Genomic DNA, 23,827 nt, shown 5'->3' on the forward strand with positions numbered 1-23,827 from the left:
CAGTTTCAGATTTAGCACCTCAGCAGCCAGCGTTACGAGGTGAGTTTCCTTCCAGTAGGAACAGGTCTACGGCCACAATGCCGGCCCGTTTAGTTAGCAGTAGTTCCGGACTTCGGTCTGATGCAGTAGTTCAGTGTGCTTGATGTCTTTGTGATTCAAGCATGTCTTTGTGTTATGTGTTCCGGACTTCGGTCCGATGCAGTATGCAGTATATGTGTTTATGCTAGTAGTTATGATTATGCTATGCTATGTTCAGTCAGTTTCCGGACTTCGGTCCGATGCAGAGGGCAAGACCCTGGTTAGTTCCGGACTTCGGTCCGATGCAGTTTCCGGACTTCGGTCCGATGCAGAGGGCAAGGCCCTGGTTTGTTCCGGACTTCGGTCCGATGCAGAGGGCAAGGCCCTGGTTAGTTCTGGACTTCGGTCCGATGCAGTGGGCAAGGCCCAGTAGTTTCTTTATATGCTATTGTATGGTATGTGGTAGTTTGGGGGAGGTCACTAAGCTTTGTGCTTACGGTTTCAGTTTTTGGTTTTAGGTACTTCCGCTAGTAAGGGGAAGAGCTCGGGATGATGGCATGGCACACACCACAGCTTCAGTTTATCCTGGGAGTTTATTTCAGACATTTTGATATGTTTTTACATCAGTTGATTTGATTAACTTATTATGACATTTTGAGACGTATGATCCATGGATTTATCTTTTAATATTTAATATTATGGTTTAGTTAAGTTTTCAAACGAAAAATTTTTGGGTGGTATTTTTGGGATGTTCAAGTTGGTATCATAGCCTTGGTTTGAGGGATTCAGGCACACTTTCGGGTATGACTGGACTCAAACTAAGGAAATGGTAAAAGATTTTCAAAAGAAAATGTTTTCAAAAGAATTGTTGGAAAAGAAACTTAAAAAGAAAAGAGTTTTAGAAAAGCAAAGAGAATTTTTAGAAAGGAAAAGAACTTTGAAAAGAGAAAAAGGGTGTGGTGCATGCAATCAGCCGAGCTCAAGTAAGTACTCCCAAATTACCCATACAAGTTTATGTTATGATTGTCCGTTTCAGTTTCAGTAGAACAACATGCTAGAATAGGACTAAGGATCTAGGACGATGCCTTATGTGCCTGCTATATGTGTTTCAGCTTCATGAGAATTGCATGCTAGTATTGAGTAGACAGTAGTAGGATAGCCTGTTTAGGTTATGCCTGATAGTATGAGCTTAGCATTGTATGCTAGTACAGTTTCTCGTTATGAGAATAGATTTGCTTGAGTAGTTTCCTGTGTCCGAATGTTTCTTGCTTTGTGCTTTGTAGGACTCTAAGTGATGGGAGTTAACCATTAGGTGAATACGTCACGTCACATGTGATCAGGGTTGAATAATCTTAGAGTGCTGGATTTGGCCCTATTGCGCAGCTCTTGTTTGAGTCTAACCGTTGTAGGGACGAGTCTTTTACTCGAAGGATTATCTGAGCCTCGTCACATGTGATGGTATTCAGGTGATGGCTAATTGGCATTACAAGGAGGCCTTCAGCACTTGGGGACTGGATTGGGTGGAGTCAGAGATTTCCCTAGGGCAAGCCTAGGACGAGAGTAGCAGAGATCAGTAGTAGTAGAAGTGACTTGGTGGAGTCGAGGCAGTACTTGAGGAAAGTACGGATAGATGTGGAAGGTAGTATGGGCCCGTACTACTGAAAGCAGAGGATCCGTACTTGAATCGAGTAAGGCCGAGATGAGACCAGGAAACTTGTAGTAGTAGCGATCCCTCGAGATATATCAGTGTTTCTGACGTTTGTCATGGTGTGTTTTTAGAATGGTGGTTTTACGCCCTAGGCCAACAGTCGGCAGTTCAGGAGCCGGCGAGGGATCAGGATCAGGCTCGGGGGCCGATCATCTAGATGAGCAGACCAGGGAGTTCCTCTCTTCAGAGGTTACTCGCATCATACTTGAGCAGACTCCTGTGATCTTCGGTTCGGTCAAGGAGGGTATCCTAGAGCTTCTGGATGAGAAGCTAAGCGCATTCCGTACTGAGGTAGCGACCATGATGGGATCGCACACATTAACGTTCAGGGAATTCAGAGCTTGTGGAGCTCCAGACTATCAAGAGGCGCGGGAACCCATAGCGAGTACCAGATGGTTGGCTGATGTTGCCAACGCTTTCCGCGCTAGCAGATGTCCCGAGGGGGACAAGGTCAGACTAGCATCCTGTCTCCTGAAGGACAGGGCACGGGATTGGTGGGAGGAGATCGGACATGTCATCGGGGATGACACAGCGCTTGATGCGATGACTTGGGTTGATTTTACTACCAGGTTCAGAGCCGAGTTTGCACCGGTTATTGAGGTGCAACAGTTAGCCAGGGAGTTTCAGGATCTCACCCAGACTACAGAGACAATGGCGGGGATTACCGCCAAGTTCAGGGAGAGGGCTTTTCTTGTTCCTCAGTATGCAGCTGATGAGGAGATGAAGAAGGCCCGTTATCATGAGATGTTGCGGAGTGATATCCGCCAGTTTGTGAGCCGGTCCAGCTGTAAAACGCTGGATGATATGATTGCGAGGGCTCGAGAGAGGGAGATAGACCTGGAGATGGAGAGGAAGAGGAAGCCAGAGGTGGCTTCTGGTACAGGGAGTTCGAGCAAAAAGCCCAAGGTATCAGATCACAGATCTAGAGGACAGCAGAGCCACAGTCGGTGTGGCAAGTGTGGGAGATTGCACGATGGGGCGTGCAAGGCAGGTAGTGCCGGTTGCTATAAGTGCGGCCGGACCGGGCATATGAGTAGAGATTGTACAGCTACTACCACCACCACCACAGCAGCTGATCTGATTTGCTTCCATTGCAATCAGAGGGGACATAAAAAGTCCCAGTGCCCGAGTTTAGCAGCAGCAGGGAAGGTGGCAGCACCTGCCCCTGCTACTTTGAGGATTACAGACGGCCGTCAGGGCCGGGGTGAGACGCCAGTGGCGAAGAGTAGAGCTTTTCAGATGACAGCAGAGGAGGCGCGAGCGACTCCTGATGTGCTGACGGGTATGTATTTTTCTCTTATCTCCTTATTGATATTGATTGTTTCTCATGGTTATATGTTTTTGTATAGGGTCGTTCTTAGTGAACGGCATTTCAGCTACAGTATTGTTTGACTCGGGGGCTACCCGATCATTTGTTTCCCTTGCGCTTAGCAAGAGGTTTAGTAGAGCTCCGGGGGAGCTGGATTGCCCACTTGAGGTTAAGATAGCTGATGACAGGACCGTCAGGGTCGCGAGAGTACATAGGGCGTGTTCGCTGTAGTTATTTGATGAGCAGTTTTCAGTGGACTTGGTTCCCATTCCCCTGCGAGGGAATAAGGTTATAGTGGGTATGGATTGGTTGAGCCCCAATGGGGCAGTAATTGACTGTGAGTTACAGTTAGTTAGGGTTCGCACTCCTAGTGGGGGAGAGTTAGTGATTCAGGGCGAGAGGCCACAACGCGGACCGATTCTTTGTTCAGCAGCGAGAGCGAGACGCTACTTTCAGCAGGGTTGCTCAGGGTACATCGCCTATGTTATAGATGCCCGGGAGAAGGGTAAGGCGACAGTGGACGATGTACCAGTAGTGCAAGAGTATCCGGACGTATTCCCGGAGGACTTGCCGGGGATACCTCCGGAAAGACAGGTTGAGTTTCGGATTGACCTGGTTCCGGGTGCGGCTCCGATAGCCAAGGCACCATATCGGCTGGCTCCTCCAGAGATGCAGGAGTTGTCTACGCAGCTACAGGAGCTGCTAGACAAGGGTTTCATCAGGCCGAGTAGTTCACCATGGGGAGCCCCGATCCTGTTCGTGAGGAAGAAGGATGGGTCGCACCGTATGTGCATAGATTATCGGGAGCTGAACAAGGTGACGGTGAAGAACCGTTACCCGCTCCCGAGGATAGATGATTTGTTTGACCAGCTTCAGGGAGCATCTTGGTTCTCCAAGATTGATCTACGGTCAGGATATCACCAGATGCGGGTTAGGGATGAGGATGTGCAGAAGACCGCTTTTAGGACCCGCTATGGTCATTATGAGTTTGTGGTGATGCCGTTCGGGCTCACCAACGCTCCAGCCGCGTTCATGGATCTCATGAATCGCGTATGCAGACCGATGCTGGATCGGTCAGTGATAGTGTTCATTGATGACATCTTGGTTTATTCCAAGACTCAGGAGCAGCATGAGGAGCACCATGAGGAGCACCTGAGAGAGGTGCTAGATACGCTGAGGAGGGAGAGACTTTACGCGAAGTTCTCCAAGTGCGAGTTCTGGTTGCGCGAGGTGCAGTTCCTTGGTCACCTCGTCAACCAGAAGGGTATACTAGTAGATCCGGCCAAGATAGAGGCTGTGATGCAGTGGGAGGTCCCGAGGTCTCCAACTGAGATTCAGAGCTTCCTAGGACTGGCAGGGTACTACAGGAGATTTATCCAGGATTTCTCCAAGATAGCAGTTCCGCTCACCCGATTGACCAAGAAGTCGGTGGTGTTTCGCTGGGGGCCTGAGCAGCAGGCATCATTTGAGACCCTCAGACAGAGATTGTGCGAGGCGTCGATTCTCACCCTGCCAGAGGGAATAGAGGATTTTGTAGTCTACTGTGACGCTTCGATCATAGGTTTGGGAGCGGTTTTGATGCAGCGAGACCATGTGATAGCTTACGCCTCTAGACAGTTGAAGCCTCACGAGGCTAACTATCCGACACACGATTTAGAGCTGGGGGAGGTGGTGTTCGCCCTCAAGATTTGGAGACATTACCTCTATGGGGTCCGCTGTATCATTTACACAGATCACAAGAGTTTGAGGTACCTCATGGATCAGCCGAATCTGAACATGAGGCAGCGCCGATGGTTGGACGTGGTAAAGGATTATGACAGTGAGATCCTTTATCATCCGGGCAAGGCCAACGTAGTGGCCGACGCCTTGAGCCGCAAGGAGGTAGCAGCCCCGATCAGGGATGTATGTCTGAGGATGACAGTGATTACTCCATTGTTGGAGCAGATCAGAGAGGCTCAGGTTGAGGGTCTGAAGGAGGAGATGCAGAAGTGTGAAAGGATTGTGGGCCGAGTAGCTTCCTTTGACTATGACAGTCGAGGATTGTTGACCCTTCATGGGAGAGTTTGGGTACCATACTGGGGAGGAGTATGGCAGGTACTGATGGATGAGGCCCATAAGTATCGGTTCTCCATTCACCCAGGGGCGACGAAGATGTACAGAGATCTTCGACCCGATTATTGGTGGCCCTGCATGAAGCGGGACGTAGCTTGGTACGTGGAGAGATGCCTGACCTGCAGGAAGGTCAAGGCGGAGCATCAGAGACCCCACGACAAGATGCAGCCGTTAGACATTCCCGTGTGGAAATGGGAGGATATCACCATGGATTTCATCACTAAGCTTCCCAGGACCGCACGTGGAGTCGAATCAATTTGGGTCATAGTGGATCGGCTGACCAAGAGCGCGCATTTCATACCGATTCAGGAGAGCATATCGGCCGAGAAGCTAGCCGATATCTATGTGCGCGAGGTAGTGGCACGACATGGGGTGCCTGTATCAGTAGTATCGGACTGGGATGTCCGGTTTACTTCCAGATTTTGGAAGCGGTTCCATGATGAGATGGGTACTCGTCTCCATTTCAGCACCGCTTTCCACCCTCAGACGGATGGACAGAGCGAGAGGACGATTCAGACTCTCGAGGACATGCTTCAGGCATGTGTATTAGATTTTGGTGGTAGTTGGGATACGTATCTTCCGTTGGCGGAATTTTCGTATAACAACAACTATCACTCCAGTATAGACCAACCTCCCTTCCAGATGCTCTACGGGAGGAAGTGCAGGACCCCAATGTGTTGGGGTGAGGTCGGTCAGCGAGTCATGGGGAGTACAGAGGTGGTACTCAAGACCACATAGTTGATCCAGCAGGTCCGTAGCAGACTGCAGACTACGCAGAGTCGGCAGAAGAGTTACGCCGACAGGAGGCGTTCGGATTTGGAGTTTCAGGTGGGCGATATGGTCCTCCTGAAGGTATCACCCTGGAAGGGTGTTATCAGGTTCCGGAAGAGGGGCAAGCTGGGCCCCAGGTTCATCGGTCCTTTTAGGGTTTTGGCCCGGGTGGGTCGGGTTGCTTATCGGTTGGATCTTCCAGCAGAGCTTAGCCAGATCCACAACACTTTCCATGTTTCTCAGTTGAGGAAGTATTTGGTGGACGAGTCAGCAGTAGTCCCCTTGCAGGATATTCAGGTTGATAGCAGCTTGAATTATATTGAGAGGCCAGTTGCGATCTTGGATCGGAAAACGAAGACCTTGAGGAACAAGGTAGTCCAGCTAGTGAAAGTGTAGTGGCAGCACCGGAAGGGTTCGGAATGGACGTGGGAGGCCGAGGAAGAAATGAGGGAGCATTACCCAGAGATATTTATAGATGCAGCAGCAGACTTCGAGGACGAAGTCTAAGATAAGTGGGGGAGAATTGTAACGCCCCATTTTCTGGTATGCGATTTAAATAAGTAGTTTTGATTTCCTTAAGAGGTACTCGACGAGTCAGTAGCCCGACTCGTCGAGTAGAGTCGGGAGTTGCACGCGATTTAAGTTGGCGACTCGACGAGTCCATATTCCGGACTCGACGAGTCTACCAGTCTGGATGAAACCCTAATTTCAAGGGTTTGCACCCTATTTAATCACCTTATGCGCCCCAAGACCAGCCTCCCTCACCCACAAAGAGTCCCATATGAAACCCTAGCCGTCCTTAAGCATTTTTGGAGCATTTTCTCACTTGTGAAGTTTTTGGTGCATTTTAGAGATTTAGGGGAAGAAGAGAAAAGAGAAGTATTCAAGGGAAGCAAGTAGATCCGGATTTCTGGTTGCATTTCAGTCCTCTTTGAGGTATCAAGCTCGAATCTTTGCTTATTATCATTTAGATCTCTTGAGAAGTTTACTTTTGTGGATTTTGAGCCCTTTCTAGACTTTAAGGTCGAATTAAGTGTTAATATGATGAATGGACTTCAAATCTAAGCTTTCCAGAGCCTCTTAAGCTCAAGGTTCCCACCTTTATTGAGCCAAGTTTCCATCCTAAGCTTAGATCCCTTTCCTTTAGCTTGTTTTGGGATTTTAAGCTTCATATTAGCATGCATGCACGTAAAGTTAGAAACTTTACGTGAAAAACCAGCCCTAGGAGCCCAGATCTATGAATGTAATGCACTGGATTCGAGCAGAATCGACTGTTTAGTAATGACATGCATGAGACTCGGCGAGTCGTTCTTCAGACTCGAAGAGTCGAGTCGCGAGTCCCCGATTTTCTCCATTTGAGAGTTTAAGGTGGAATCAGTGAGTAGGACATAGACTCAGTGAGTTAAGGATCAGATTTAGTAGTGGAGGAACTCGACGAGTTGTTCATATAACTCGGCGAGTCAAGGACTGATCGTATTCATAGGATGAAGGAGGACTCGACGAGTTGTTCATACAACTCGGCGAGTCAGATGAAGATGAACTAGATGATAGTATCGAAGAAGAACTCGTCGAGCCCTTGCCAAACTCGACGAGTAGAAGCGGGTAGAAGATTAGAAAGGATGATAGGGACTCGGCGAGTTGGCGGCCCAACTCGGCGAGTCCGGTCAACTGAAAGTTGACTTTGACCAGGGGTAAAATAGTCATTTTACCCTGAGATTAGTTATCAGTATCTGATTTAGTGTTTATGGGATTTGTAGCCGGGGAGTTTCGAAGCAGCAGTCAGACAGTTTCAGATTTAGCACCTCAGCAGCCAGCGTTACGAGGTGAGTTTCCTTCCAGTAGGAACAGGTCTACGGCCACAATGCCGGCCCGTTTAGTTAGCAGTAGTTCCGGACTTCGGTCTGATGCAGTAGTTCAGTGTGCTTGATGTCTTTGTGATTCAAGCATGTCTTTGTGTTATGTGTTCCGGACTTCGGTCCGATGCAGTATGCAGTATATGTGTTTATGCTAGTAGTTATGATTATGCTATGCTATGTTCAGTCAGTTTCCGGACTTCGATCCGATGTAGAGGGCAAGACCCTGGTTAGTTCCGGACTTCGGTCCGATGCAGTTTCCCGACTTCGGTCCGATGCAGAGGGCAAGGCCCTGGTTTGTTCCGGACTTCGGTCCGATGCAGAGGGCAAGGCCCTGGTTAGTTCCGGACTTCGGTCCGATGCAGTTTCCGGACTTCGGTCCGATGCAGTGGGCAAGGCCCAATAGTTTCTTTATATGCTATTGTATGGTATGTGGTAGTTTGGGGGAGCTCACTAAGCTTTGTGCTTACAGTTTCAGTTTTTGGTTTCAGGTACTTCCGCTAGTAAGGGGAAGAGCTCGTAATGATGGCATGGCACACACCACATCTTCAGTTTATCCTGGGAGTTTATTTCAGACATTTTGATATGTTTTGACATCAGTTGATTTGATTAACTTATTATGACATTTTGAGACGTATGATCCATGGATTTATCTTTTAATATTTAATATTATGGTTTAGTTAAGTTTTCAAACAAAAAATTTTTGGGTGGTATTTTTGGGATGTTTCAAAATGGAGGTGGGATTTGAAGTTAGGTGGTAGATTCTTTTTAATTTCAGTTATCATGTTTAGATTTGAGTTAGAATTTGAGTTGCAGGTTAGATTTTAAGTTTAAGCTCTTGGTTTTGATTTGAGGTTAGAATTAAATTTCAACAATGGTGGTGGATGTCGTAATTGGTTATTGTTGGCGGAGGTGAACTGTGGTGTTTGTTGGAGGTGAACAATGGTCCTGTTCAGAGGCGAACGGTTGCCGGAGATGGTTGAAAAGAGGTTGTCGGAGGAGGTGAACGATGGAGGGGAAGAGGATTATGGGTAATGGTGGACCCATATATGGAGGTGGCAGATGGTGGTAGTGGCAGACTAAGGTGGTGGCAGATGGTGGTCAAAGGTTGGTGGTTGTGGAAGATATTCTTAAGTTCATGAATATGTTCTTGAGTGTTCTTGAGATTATGAAAATGTGTTCTTGAGATTATGAAGGTGTTCTTGAGAGAGAGAGAGAGAGAGAGAGAGAGAGAGAGAGAGAGAGAGAGAGAGAGAGAGAGAGAGAGAGAGAGAGAGAGAGAGAGAGAGAGAGAAGGGGGGGGGGTTGGGTGAGATTTTAGTTTTAGTTTTTTTAATTTTTAATTATTTATTTACCAAAATAAATAAAGAAAATAGAAAAAAGAAACGACAAGGGTAAAATAGACTTTTCAAGTGTATCATGGACCAAAAACCCAGAAAAACCTTGATTTTGGACTTGCCATGCAAGTTTAAAACTTTTTGGACCTTATCCAAAAATTTTTGTAAACGACAAGGACTAAATTTGCAGTTTTGTCAAATTTTGCCAACCGAGGTTATTATAGGGCTCAAACCAACGGAGTTCGCCATTTTCGTTTCTTTCAAACCACTGCTTTCAAATGGGATACACCGCTTCCGTCATTGAAGTCCCCTTAGAGCGACGTCGCAGCCATAAAGAAACCCGCAACTACTCGCCGGATTCTCGTGCGCCAAGTGACCGTCGGAATCGCAGTTATCGTCGCAGCCCAGACTATTCAAGGTACGATGATGAGTTCAATCGTCCGGGTAACCGTCGTTCCCCCGATTATTCAAAATCGAGGAATCGTAATCGCAGTATTAGCCGTAGCCGGAGTCGCAGCCCAGACTATAGCAGGTACGATAATCAAAATAGTTATCGCCGCAATCATCGTTCCCCTGATTATCCTAGATCTAAAAGAAGCCCTAGCCCTAGAATCAAAACCATGAATACGAACATGAAACCTTATTACGGTGACCAAAAGAAACAGTATCTTGATCGTGATAACCTGAACGGGAACGGGAACGGAGCGGAGTCTGAATCCGATGAAGAGTTAAAAGGAGCCAGTTATGAAGATTACCGGAGGCTAAAACGTCAAAAGTTAAGGAAAATGTTGAGGAATTGTATATGGAACATCACACCTAGTCCTCCAAGGCGCGATGACGATCCCGATGAGCTTGAACCTGAGGAAATTGCAGAGAAGGATGCTGAAGAAGATAATGAAAAGTACAAGGATACAAAGTCTGAGTTAGATTCAAAGGAGAGGAGCCATTCATCCGAGTCTGAATCAGAATCAGAGGACTCGGAATCTGATTCAGATGATTCCAGATCGAGGAGGAGGAAGAAGAGCAAGCGTTCAAGTTCTAGGCGTAAGCGGAGAAGCAGGAAATCAGTATCCGTGAGTGAGAGCGAATCAGATGAATCCACTGATGATTCTGAAGAGGAAGATAGGAGGAAGAAGAAAAAGAAGCAGAAGAGGAAATCCACCAAACGAAAGAGCAGCAGCAGGAGAAATAGTAAGAGAAAGAGAAGAAGTACATCAAGAAAAAGCAAAGATAGTGATTCTGAAGAAAGCAGCGAAAGTAATGGAGAAGAGGGATCATCAAAGGCTAAAAGAAGTCGTTCTTCTTCCTCAAGCAAGAAAAGGAGCTTAAAGGGCAGTGACAATTCAGCATCAGATAAGAATTCAGACTCTGAAGATGATGATAGAAGCAAACTGCAGGTGGATGAACCAGAGAAAACAGAAGAAGCTGAACGGGAGTTGATTTTGCTGAAAGAGATGATTGAATCAAGAAAGAAAGCTGGTTTAGATGATGATGATTATGATGAAGAAGCAGAAGTAGGTCCAATGCCATTACCAAGAGCTGAAGGGCATATCAGCTATGGAGGTGCACTGAGGCCTGGTGAAGGTGATGCAATTGCACAGTATGTTCAACAAGGAAAACGTATCCCTCGAAGAGGAGAAGTTGGTCTTTCAGCTGAAGAGATTAGTAAGTTTGAGGATCTTGGTTATGTGATGAGTGGTAGTAGGCATCAAAGGATGAATGCTATTCGTATTAGGAAAGAAAACCAAGTTTATAGTGCTGAAGACAAACGAGCTCTTGCCATGTTTAACTATGAAGAAAAGGCAAAACGTGAACAGAAAGTTATGGCTGATTTGCAGCGTTTGGTGCAACGTCATATTGGAGAAGAAACTGGGCCTTCTCATGATCCATTTGGTGGAACTGGAAGAGTTGCAGAGGATCCTGCTGATGCTTGAGATCACTGAGTATGTTGTCTTTTACTTAATTTCTTCATATTTGTTATGTTTCTTTGTCAATGCTTTTACTTTACATAGTTTTGTGGAATTGGATTTTGATGAATTAGAACCTTATATGTCCATTTTATATTTGCCAAGTTTTAACCTTTTTGGACTTTGGACTTGGGACAACTGGACTTGTATTGTGTCGCGAATGTAATAACCCAAATTTCATAAACAAGCAATCATAATGTAATAAAATATCTATTTCCATCAAGATATTTGATACACAGACCCTCCCTCATATGGATGTAGACTTGACAATATTTAGATCTTAGTTTTTTGATTTGTTTGCTTGTTAATGACATGTAATTAATGTTTTGGGTATTGATCATGACTGATAGTTATAACCTACCTGCCCCATTTAAGACTCTTTGATATTTCCATCCGTTTCTTTGTAGCTCCAGTTTTCAAATCCAAAGGGAGAAAGAACTAAGGAGTCATTACAGTCTCTTCAAAAAATTGCCATTTATAACTCAAGAAATTCACATTTGGCAATCGGATTGCCCCACTAGATGAATGATGAATCTACTTTTTTGATGATTCAAGATGGGTTAAAAGTCATCTTCGATGTAGTGTCATATTGCACTTTTAAGTATCTAGTAAAATTGTGATTCTTGTTATATTTTATGGATAGTACTTGTGGCATACATTGTGTTGTAGAAAAACAAAAAGACAATTTAGGGACTGTTTTGTAATTTACTATTTACACAATAAACTTGTAAAAACTAAAAACCATTTCTAAAGTAGTTTGTGTAAAACATGTGCAAGTAATTTAATATCTTCAGGAACTCATCTGGATTTACGGTACACTAGCTAGTAAATGTGTAAATTGCATGACAGAAGATATCCTTATATTTTCTTTGAAACTCAAAGGCTGTGTTTGACGCTTATAATCTACTTTATTTTTTTATATTATTGTGCGAGACCTTTAAAGTAGTTTATAAATTAGTTTTTTAATAAGCTGTTTGAGATATAAATTTATTGATAAGCCACAAAACTAATTTTTTTAGTCAGAATGCCAACCCAGCCTAAGAGCAATTCCAACTGTCCTTCATTTAACATCATTTTTGTCTTTTAGAGGCCAATAATCTTTCAACGGAACCTTCACTTTTAACATCATTTTTGCGTTAGCTTCATTTTAACACTAAATATGAAGGTCAAATATGAAAACCTCTAAAAAAAACACCATTTTAGAGGTTGGTTGTAGTTAAATCACCATTTTGATGTTAAACAATCACCATTTTAGTGTAATATGGTTGAAGAAGCTCTAAATCCATGTTTTAGCTTCCGATATTTCACCACATATGAATTTGTCTTGCCATATTTTCCCCAAAAATATGGTTTTAGGGTTATTTACACAATTAATCCAACCAAAATCACAATAGTTATTCTAGTCCTAAACACAATATATGCAAAGTGCAAACCCTATCCATTTATAGCCGATCATACTAATACTATCCAAACATCCAAACATGATAATTATTGGCAATGGCAACGACAAGACAATCTACTTTTGAAAGAAAAAAAAAGAGAGGGACAGGGTGGAATCTCAATCTCATTCTTGATTTTGCTTTTTGACTTGTATTTGCACGATGATGTCTATTGACTATTGAGTAGTCGATAGAGGGAGGCAACAAAGTGGCTTTTCTCTCTCTCTAGCAGTAAAAAGCTTGTAGAAAGTGGTTAATGTCCACTGTTTTATTTCATTCTATTGTAGCTTTCAAGTATTCATTCTTAATTACCTTTTTTTTTTTTCTTTCTTCTCGGAATAATGCCTATTTTGTTATTTTTTTTTCTTCCAAACAATGACTCTTGAGTCTTGAATATCTAATCATGAGATAACATGCTAACAAAATTATAAATATCAAAGGGAACCTAGCTGTATTAGGAGTTGTTGGATATTTGTCCTTCCGCTAAAGGTTGAATGGTTACGTCCAATTAGGGACAAAAAGTGTGAAGATTTAAAGGTAAAGTTAGTGAGTGCATGAAAGCGGTGTAGATTTAAGAGTAAAATTAGTGAGTACATGTGTTAGTTCGTTTAAAAAAAAGATAACTAATGTCATTTATGTTGGAAATACACACATGACACTTGCACATTTTGCATTATGTTAATTCAAAATGTGAAACTAAAACAAATATGTTTAAGTTTGAAAGGTAAGAAAATCGGGTTGCTTTTTGGTTTTAGATCGGATCGGACTCAAAAGAAAGTTGAAAAGTTGGTTTCTAGAAAAAGAAAACAAAATTTTAACATTTGTTATTTTATACTACTCTAAGAATATTATAGAAAATTTAGGAAGTCACCGTACCTAAAAAATTAATAGCTTATACCAATTTGGTTTTAACTGTTTTTTTTAATTATAACTTTTAAGTTAATAAATCTTAGTTATCATCGTACAACGAATGAGAAGGCAAATGGACAAAAAGTTGTGCCGCTAAGCTTTTTTATATGGTAAAGCCAATTCTTTTGGAGAGTTACATCTATAGATCTAGGGGATATAACATTGATGTGCATAGGGGTGTAAACGAGCCGATCCGAGCCCGAGCCTGATTAAGCTCGAGTTCGACTCGTTTAATTTTGAGGAAGCTCGAGTTCGAGTTCGAGCTCGATTCGAGCCTTAAAATGAAGTTCAAGTTTGGCTCGTGAACAACTTAATGGGCTCGCGAGCTTAAACGAGCCTCTCTCTCTCTCTATATATATATATATATATATATATATATATATATATATATATATATATATATATATATATATATATATATATATAGGCTCGTTTAAGCTCGTTTAGGCTCTCGAGCCCACTAATTGAAGCTCGGCTCGAGCTCGTTTAATAAACGAGCCTCATATTTAGGCTCAAGCTTGGCTCAGGCTCGTTTAATTCGATCTCGAGTCGAACTTTTAACGAGTCGATCCCGAGTAGTTCGCGAGTAGTTCGGCTCACTTACACCCCTAGATGTGCATGATCTGCTGTACTCTTCTAAGAAGCTTCACAACATCCGGCGCAAGGAAACCAAGCGTATCAAATACTGAACACATGTTGATTTTCCATTGTCACACCCCGACCGATGGAGGAATCACCGGGGTTGCGACGTGAAACGTTGGTTCATAGTTAACAACATACATCGAATATTACAGGATTCAAATAACATTACATTCTTCCAAAGTATATAAAAAAAGAAGAAATACATTGTTTAGTAAATTCCAAATGATGACTAATACATAATTTAAGTTCAATAAAGCATATATCAAGAGGACCGATTACTCGGTCAATAGTTTATTTAAGGAGAAATATCCTCCTTACCCTGTGGGCATTCCTCCAGCTTTTAAGATCCTGAAGATATATACGTTTAAAAATACGTCAACAAAAATGTTGATGAGCTTTATAGGTTTAGACTCCAATGGTTTATAATCAAAAATGCATTTATGACCTTTTAAGATTATAAATATGTATTTAGTCCGCACTTGTAATCCCATACAAGTAAAATAGTTTGGTTTATTGTTCATAACCAAGAAATCATGAGTCGTGAGTATCGTATTGAAAATATTATAAATACGAATTATATATAATAATGTTTTCAACACTTATCCATTTTGTTCAAAAGTTCCCTTTTAACGATAAAACTTCTAGATTAAAATTTATGGGTTCTAGTATGAGCCTATAACCGAACTATGGACGCGCAAGCCTCTGTAAAGCAGTACGGTGAGCAGATATACTGTGACCATCACGACGCTTCATCGACGTCGTGAAATATATAGGTGACTGAACGATTACGCCTGTTTTGACTCGTCAGACGATGGTTGTAGCTAGCAACCGCAGGCGGGGCTGTCAACCCGTATAGATATATACCAATGTTCCACGTTCCTTTCAGATTAACAGTTATAGCACAGAGGGCGTTGTACTAAGTTTTTGAGTTCTTAGCGATGAAGTGTTTCTCATACAGAATATCCTTAAATTGTTAAGTCTAGGATTTTTGTCGTCATTTGTATTCCGAGCCTTAACAATGTTTTCATTTCTTTGTCGTCACATTCGAATATATAGTTGTACATACACTATTATACATATACTTTTAAGAGTATGTAAATATGTATGTATATATCATTGAAGGCATAAAAACATTACTTCCATTCTGTGTTTCCTTTAAGCGTTAATAGCCTTTTTTATAAGTTTTCTTTTTATATAAAATATCTTATTTTATATAAATTATCATATTCTATAAAACTACTCATTTTTATAAAATATTACAAGATCTCCTTATAAGCTCCATTTTTATATAAAATATCATTTTTATATAAAAATTATCATATTTTATAAAAACTACTTATTTTTATAAAATGTTACAAGATCCTTTTATAAACTCCACTTTTATATAAAATATTAATTTTATATAAAAATAATCATATTTTATAAAAACTACTTATTTTATAAAATGTTACAAGATCCTTTTATAAACTCCACTTTTATATAAAATATTAATTTTATATAAAAATAATCATATTTTATAAAAACTACTTATTTTATAAAATGTTACAAGCCCTTTTTATAAACTCTATTTTTATATAAAATAACAGTTTTATATAAAAATAATCATATTTTATAAAAACTACTTATTTTATAAGAAGTTACAAGGTCTTTTTATAAACTCCATTTTTATATAAAATAACAATTTTATATAAAAATAATCATATTTTATAAAAACTACTTATTTTATATGATGTTACGAGATCTTTTATGAACTCCATTTTTATATAAAATAGCAATTTTATATAAAAATAATCATGTTTTATAAAAACTACTTATTTTTATAAAAATGGAGGGTGAGTCTAGCGTTGTTACATGGTTGCCCAAACGGAGGGTGAGTCTAGCGTTGTTACAAACATTACAATTGAAAAGAACTTTTGCATACAACTTGTACAACATAAACTATTGCCCACATCACATGAGACCCACATTACAAATTTATAACCATATAAATCTCATACATATTTTCCCTTGAGGCACCCCAAAAACTCACGTAAGCAATCACCTCTTCTACTTTTCTTTGCTAATTTTGAGCCGGAAGTTAGAGACCATAAACCCGTTTGTTGATCGCCCAAAATCTTCCTTAGTACCGGTTTTAAAGGTGACACAAGAAGCCTTCCTAAAAACGAACAAGTCTCGGGTTTAGATCACGCAACAAAAGTGAGTCTTTATGGCCCCATTTTCTTTAAGTTTTATAAACATTTGGGGGGAGATATATACATGTCTTGCATGCTGAATATGAAATTTTATTATCATTATATGATACATATTTAACATCATTTATAATGGGTTAGCACACGACACTTTAGTTATATTGAACTAACATGAAAATGGATCTATGAAATGGTTACATGCATTATAAACAAAATTTCATATTATATAATGACGTAATAAAACATTTGGTATAAAGATATTATCCGTAGATATAAATATATGTATTGGTATTATCTTTGTGACATAAGTCCATGCAAGTATTTTTGGTTGATAATCAAAACTAACCATTAGTGTTAGAATGGTCATTAATAAAATAAACCAATAAAGTTATAGACTTAGGACCTACTTTGTTAATTTATTTACAAGCAAGGTCTAAAGTGTAAATATAATATGAGATAACTAGACTTATAGATACATAAGTGTTCCATTGGATTTATGTTATGAAATATGATTATTTTTATATAAAATTGTTATTTTATATAAAAATGGAGTTTATAAAAAGACATTGTAACATTTTATAAAATAAGTAGTTTTTATAAAATATGAATATTTTTATATAAAATTGATATTTTATATAAAAATGGAGTTTACAAAAGGATCTTGTAACATTTTATAAAAATAAGTGGTTTTTATAAAATATGATAATTTTTATATAAAAATGATATTTTATATAAAAACGGAGTTTATAAGGAGATCTTGTAGTATTTTATAAAAATGAGTAGTTTATTAGAATATGATTGTTTATATAAAATAATATATTTTATATAAAAAAAACTTATAAAAAGGCTATTAACGCTTCAAGAAAACAAAGAATTGAAGTAATATTTTTATGCCTTCAATGATATATACATAATCTTAAAAATATATGTATAATAGTGTATGTAGAACTATATATCCGAATGCGACGACAAAGAAATGCAAACATTGTTAAGGCTCGGAATACAAATGACGACAAAAATCCTAGACTTAACAATTTAAGGATATTCTGTATGAGAAACACTTCATCGCTAAGAACTCAAAAACTTAGTACAAAGCCATATGTGCTATAATCGTTAATCCGAAAGGAACGTGGAACATTGGTATAGATCTATACGGGTTGACACCCCCGCCTGCGGTTGCTAGCTACAACCATCGTCTGACGAGTCAAAACGGGCGTAATCGTTCAGTCACTTATATATTTCACGACGTCGATGAAGCGTCGTGATGGTCACAGTACATCTGCTCACCGTACTGCTTTACAGAGGCTTGCGCGTCCATAGTTCGGTTATAGGCTCATACTAGAACCCATAAATTTTAATCTAGTAGTTTTATCGTTAAAAAGGAACTTTTGAACAAAATGGATAAGTGTTGAAAACATTATTATATATAATTCGTATTTATAATATTTTCAATACGATACTACCCTCCGTTTGGGCAACCAAATCAAAATGGTGAGTGACGAAGTGAGTGTCGTGGAAAGCAACAACGCTAGACTCACCTGACACATCCAACAACTGAGAGAATTGAGAAACCAAGACTATAATGTTATCAGGGGGGATCACAATATGGTGATGGCCATTTACAACTACATCAATACTCAAGAAGCAAGCCGGCAGGAATCTGAGGGCTTGATGAGGACGACAATGGCCAGGGCAATCGAAGCAGACGAAAGGTCCCGAGGGATGGAGCAAAGGATCCAGGCTTTGGAGGTACAAGTCCGAGAAATACTGAAAACATTGTCTCGTAACTTCGGGATCAATTAGGAGGGTGTAGCATGACAAGGGGGTTATGGAATGGATGAATGGAGAAGGAAACTTGGTAATGGAGAAGAAGGAGCATGTAGAAGTGAGTGTAATAAACTGTGGGTCGCTTAACGATTCACGTATAGGTTTTATCTGTTTCCCATGTAAGCATGGTTAGGGTTTTGTACCCTATCATGTTCTTGTTGTAATGTGTGCTAATAAAACGCGTACCTCAATGAATAATATAAGGAAGTTATTATTAATTTCTCATGAAAATTTTATGCAAACATTTAAATTCATGCACAATAATAAATAATCTAATTATTCAGCCCCACACCACAAACAACGACAATAACAACAGGAAACTAATAGTTTGCTGCTAAATTAATAGGACACCCACAATGCCTCCACGAATAAGCAACCCCCGAACTCGTCCAGTAGCAGCACCCACAACAAGGCCAAGGGGGCGACCCCGTACAAGGCCGGTAAGAGATCCGCCGATAACCCCAGTGACTGAAAACCAAACGAATGATGCTCCACCACCTCCACCTCTGATGATGGGACTACTGCAAACAGCGGATGAATTAGAGCAACTAATCTCATATCGCCTTATAGCTCTAACAAATTGTAGGAGCACAAACCATGAAACTCCCATCATAGAAATCGATGGAACAGGAACAAGACCAGGCAGTAGTACAAACATAAAATACAATGAAACCTGAAGCCTAAGAACTTCTACGGCAATGAAGAAGTCAGTTACTGTGCTGAGGATAGCAAAGTACGATTTGCTACTTGTACTCTCCTCGACTCAGCCCTGTCATGGTGGAACGAGCAGGTGAAAACAATGGGCATCATTCCTGCCAACTCCTTATCTTGGGGAGGACTGAAGGCAATGATGGTAGAAGAATACTGCCCTAGGGATGAGATCTAGAACCTGGAAAATGAACTCTGGAACCTAAAAATGAAAGGTTCAGACATTAAAGCTTACACTACGAGGTTCAATGACCTATCCCTACTATGCCCGACACTTGTAACGCCGGAGCACAAAAAGATTGAACGTTATATTTGGGGGTTGGCACCTCTAATCAAAGGCATGGTCATCTCATCAAGGGTTACAAGCTACGAAAGTGTTAAGAACCTAGCTAAACATTTGACCAACAATGAAGTTAGTCGAGGGTCCCTAGAGGCAAAGGTTGAAACTCCTAGGGTAGAACCCGACAAACGAAAAGCGGGCGGAGGAGATTGACGCACAACAAAGAGAAAGAAGGTCTACGTTGCAACAATAACAACTCCAGCTCCAACACCTACACCTCATAAAAACTATGCAGGGAAACACCCCTTGTGTCACCTGCAACCGACACCACAGCGAGGAATGTTTTCAATGCACCAACTGCAAACGAAAGGGACATACCGCCCCTTTCTATAAAATCCTGACAGAAGCAATGGGAAGTTAGAACATTGGCACTGGGGTAGGAGGACGAGGAGCAAGGGCATGTTATGAGTGTGGTGAAAAGGTACACTTCAAACGAGATTGCCCAAAGCTGAAGGGCAGGCAGGAAATGCCCTTGGAAGAACATTCGTGATCGGAAACAAGGATGCCATCCAAGACCCATCGGTGGTCACCGGTACGTTTCTCGTCAATAACTTGTATGCTACAATACTTTTTGACTCGGGTGCCGATAAAAGCTTTGTGACTCCAAAATTTAAACAACGTTTAAACCATGAGATTAGGAAGTTAGAGGTAGCATACGAAGTAGAAGTAGCAAACGGTCAGATAGAGAGCACTACTGAAATACTGATAGATTGCACACTAACTCTAAATGACCACCTATTTCAAATAAACCTTATGCCTATGCCTATCGGAAGCTTCGACATTATCATTGGCATGGATTGGCTTGCCCCTCATCATGCTGAGATACTATGCTACGAGAAGGCTGTACGGTTGACCCTACCCAATGGGGGAGATTATGAAAATTTATGGGGATAAATCGGGACAAAACCTAAAGTTAATCTCTTGCACAAAGGCTCAGAAATATCTACACAAGAAATGTTACACCTTTTTGGCTCACATAGTAGATAAAAAGAGCAAGGAAAAGGAGATAAAAGACATACCATAAGTACGTGACTACCCCGATATGTTTCCAGAAGACCTACCTGGGTTGCCGCCAAACCGACAAGTTGAGTTCAGAATTGATCTGACTCCAGGCGCGGCCCCAGTTGCCAAATCACCTTACAAAATGGCTCCGTCAGAGATGCAAGAGCTTTCAAGCCAATTGCAAGAACTTCTTGACAAAGGCTTCATAAGACCAAGTTTCTCACCTTGGGGAGCACCAGTTTTAATTGTCAAGAAGAAAGATGGATCCTTCAGAATGTGTATTGATTACCGAGAGTTGAACAAGTTAACGATCAAGAACCGTTATCCACTCCCAAGAATCGATGACTTGTTCGACCAATTGAAAGGCTATAGCTAATGTTCCAAGATAGATCTACGTTCAGGGTATCACCAGCTTAAAGTCATGGAATCATATGTACTTAAAACCGCTTTCAGAACTCGGTACGGACATTACGAGTTTCTAGTTATGCCGTTTGGTCTGACGAATGCCCCCGCAGTGTTCATGGACCTCATGAACCGTGTTTGTAAACCTTATTTAGATAAGTTCGTGATTGTATTCATTGATGACATCATGATATACTCACAGACAAAAGAAGAACACGGCCAACACCTACGATTAATATTGGAACTGCTAAGAAAAGAGAAACTATACGCAAAATTCTCCAAGTGTGAATTTTGGATCAGAGAAGTACACTTCTTAGGGCACGTCGTAAGCAACAAAGGGATACATGTAGATCTTGCAAAAATCGAAGCAATCAAGAACTGGGAAGCACCAAGAACACCGACTGAAGTGCGCCAATTTTTAGGCCTTGCTGGCTACTACCGAAGATTTATTGAGAACTTCTCTAAGACGGCCAAACCTCTAACCGCATTGACACAGAAGGATGTAAAATTTACCTGGGAAGAAAAGCAAGAGACTGATTTCCAGAAATTAAAACAAGTGTTATGTAGCACACCAATCGTATCACTTCCAGAAGGAACTGAAGACTTCGTCGTCTACTGCGACGCGTCTCATCAAGGATTAGGTTGCGTATTAATGCAAAGAGATAGAGTGATTGCTTACGCCTCCAAACAACTCAAAGTGCACGAGGCCAATTACACAACTCATGACCTTGAATTAGGAGCAGTGATTTTCACACTCAAAATATGGAGACACTACTTGTATGGTACGAGATGTACCATCTTTACTGACCACAAGATTTCCAACATAATGATTACGAGTGTGAAATTCGCTATCATCACGGGAAAGCAAACATTGTGGCAGATGCACTAAGTCGTAAGGAATACGTCAAACCTAGACACGTACGAGCACTAACCGTGACTATCCTTTCCAACCTCAGTGCACAGATAAGAGAAGCTCAGTTCGAAGCTATAAAGGAAGAAAACATAACGGACGAAGCTTTATGGGGAATGGATAAGCAATTCGATCTTAGAGACGACGGAACATGATACTTCATGAACAGAATCTGGACGCCCAAATTCGGAAACGTCAAGAGTTTAGTCATGAACGAAGCTCATAAGACGAGATATTCCGTTCACCCAGGATCTGATAAGATGTATCACGACTTAAAGATGTTGTACTGATGGCCATACATGAAAGCCGAGATTGCTACTTACGTAAGCAAGTGTCTAACATGTTCTAAAGTTAAGGCAGAACATCAAAAGCCTTCGGGTTTTCTACAACAACCAGAGATACCCGAATGGAAGTGGGAACTAATCACTATGGACTTCATTACCAAGTTACCCAGAACACGATGTGGTTACGATACAATCTGGGTGGTAGTGTATAGAGTAACAAAGTCCGCCCATTTCCTACCAATTAAGGAGGCAGACAAGATGGAAAAGTTGACCAGAACATACCTAAAAGAGATTGTAAGACTACACGGAGTCCCAATCTCTATTATCTCTGACCGAGACAGTAGATTCACCTCTCGATTTTGGCAATCATTGCAAAAGTCCTTAGGTACCCGTCTTGCATAAAAATAATCATGTTTTATAAAAACTACTTATGTTTATAAAACATGATTATTTTTATGCAAGACATGTATGTATCTACCCCCAAAAGTTTATAAAACTTAAAGAAAATGGGGCCATAAAGACTCACCTTTGTTGCGTGATCTAAACCCGAGACTTGTTCGTTTTTAGGAAGGCTTCTTGTGTCACCTTTAAAACCAGTACTAATTAAGGAAGATTTTGGGCGATCAACAAACGGGTTTATGGTCTCTAACTTCCAGCTCAAAATTAGCAAAGAAAAGTAGAAGAGGTGATTGCTTACGTGAGTTTTTTGGGGTGCCTCAAGGGAAAATATGTATGGGATTTATATGGTTATAAATTTGTAATGTGGGTCTCATGTGATGTGGGCAATAGTTTATGTTGTACAAGTTGCATGCAAAAGTTCTTTTCAATTGTAATGTTTTTAAAAGAAACGTGTGTTTTGGCTATTTGAAGTTATGTCCATTTGTTCTTATATGATCATGATACTCCATCCACTAGTTGTGACAATTGAGAGATGCTTAATGTAGAGAAATAGGCTTTGAGGTACCACCACTATTTTTCATCATGATTTCTTGTATTATATGATATTATTGGTTTTTATGATAAATGAGGTATGAGGTTTTCTAGGTGGTGTACGCAAGTATAGCTATTAATATAAGTATGGTTTTATGTTGGTAAAGTAAAACTTTGTCGTTCCAACTAATGAAGGTAATTTAATTAAACAAGTGGTTAGTAGCGTCGCATTAGTGTTGTTTAACCCACTCAAAATTAATCTTCACTTCACGTGTCATATTACCATATTCGTAACTTTCTTAATCGTTAGACAAGATTTTTAGTAAGTTGGGATATTTGGCAAGTGATTATAAATTTTAACGTCATATATATACTTTTCTATTCCATCATATTATTCCTTAGTTCATAATATAACAATTTATTGCGGTGGTTTGGTCAACATTTTTCAACCTAAAATTACTAATTGTTACATTCTCCCCCCGTTAAAAGAATTTTGTCCCGAAATTTAACTTGCAGTCGGGGCTTCTTTGAACAGTTGGGGATAATCATGCACGGTTTCTCATGTTTGTTGACCTTGCATGTAAAAACTTTTAATGCAGTCTGTCCCACCGTGAAACCTCTGGCACTCAAGCCTACAAAAGGGGATACCTATGTAAGGTCCACACATGCGTGTTTCCCTCCAACCCATCCAAAAATCAAAACTTATTGTGGGTGATAAAACCTGACAAGGATTTTAAAGATTTGAGAAAAAGAAAAAACAACGCTTGCTTTTATACTTATATATATATATATATATATATATATATATATATATATATATATATATATAGAGAGAGAGAGAGAGAGAGAGAGATAGGTTTAGGTATTCTAACTAAGTATTGTATTATTGTATGCATGATTGTGGACCAATAAAAAATTAATAGAAAAAACAATAATTAAATAAATCAATAAGGGTAACTAGGTAATTTGAGAAATAACTTCCACAAATACTCCCTATAATTTTGCTAGTTACGTTGATTTTAACCTAATTCCCCCCTTTTATATACGGCCTACGATTGATCTGATCAATCTTCATCACCGGTTGAAGACTCCTTCACGCCGACCATCCAATCGACTACTGACCAAATTTCCCGGCGACGATGAAGAAGATACTGAAGAACCCCACTCCCG

The 23,827-nt window shown here is 40.6% G+C and overlaps 1 protein-coding gene across 2 annotated transcripts; it reads left to right on the forward strand.

Moving 5' to 3' along the window:
• Nucleotides 1-9,358: 9,358 nt before the first annotated feature.
• Nucleotides 9,359-11,860, forward strand: LOC145114513 (Ras-induced vulval development antagonist protein). 2 transcript variants are annotated; one of them, XM_079050530.1, is made up of 2 exons: nt 9,359-11,051; nt 11,483-11,860. In XM_079050530.1, the coding sequence occupies exon 1, from the start codon at nt 9,387-9,389 to the stop codon at nt 11,040-11,042; it is 1,656 nt and encodes a 551-aa protein (XP_078906656.1). In that variant the 5' UTR covers nt 9,359-9,386; the 3' UTR covers nt 11,043-11,051; nt 11,483-11,860. The 2 variants fall into 2 exon arrangements, with proteins under 2 accessions (XP_078906656.1, XP_078906657.1); XM_079050531.1 differs by having other exon boundaries at nt 11,489-11,860.
• Nucleotides 11,861-23,827: the final 11,967 nt, after the last annotated feature.

Source organism: Lactuca virosa, chromosome 5 (assembly GCF_052849685.1).
Source record: "Lactuca virosa cultivar CGN04683 chromosome 5, Lactuca_virosa_CGN04683_v6, whole genome shotgun sequence".
NCBI classification, from domain to species: Eukaryota; Viridiplantae; Streptophyta; class Magnoliopsida; order Asterales; family Asteraceae; genus Lactuca; species Lactuca virosa.

Coding starts and splice junctions, on each gene's coding strand:
- LOC145114513 (XM_079050530.1), top strand. CDS start 9,387: ATGGGATACACCGCTTCCGTCATTGAAGTCCCCTTAGAGCGACGTCGC.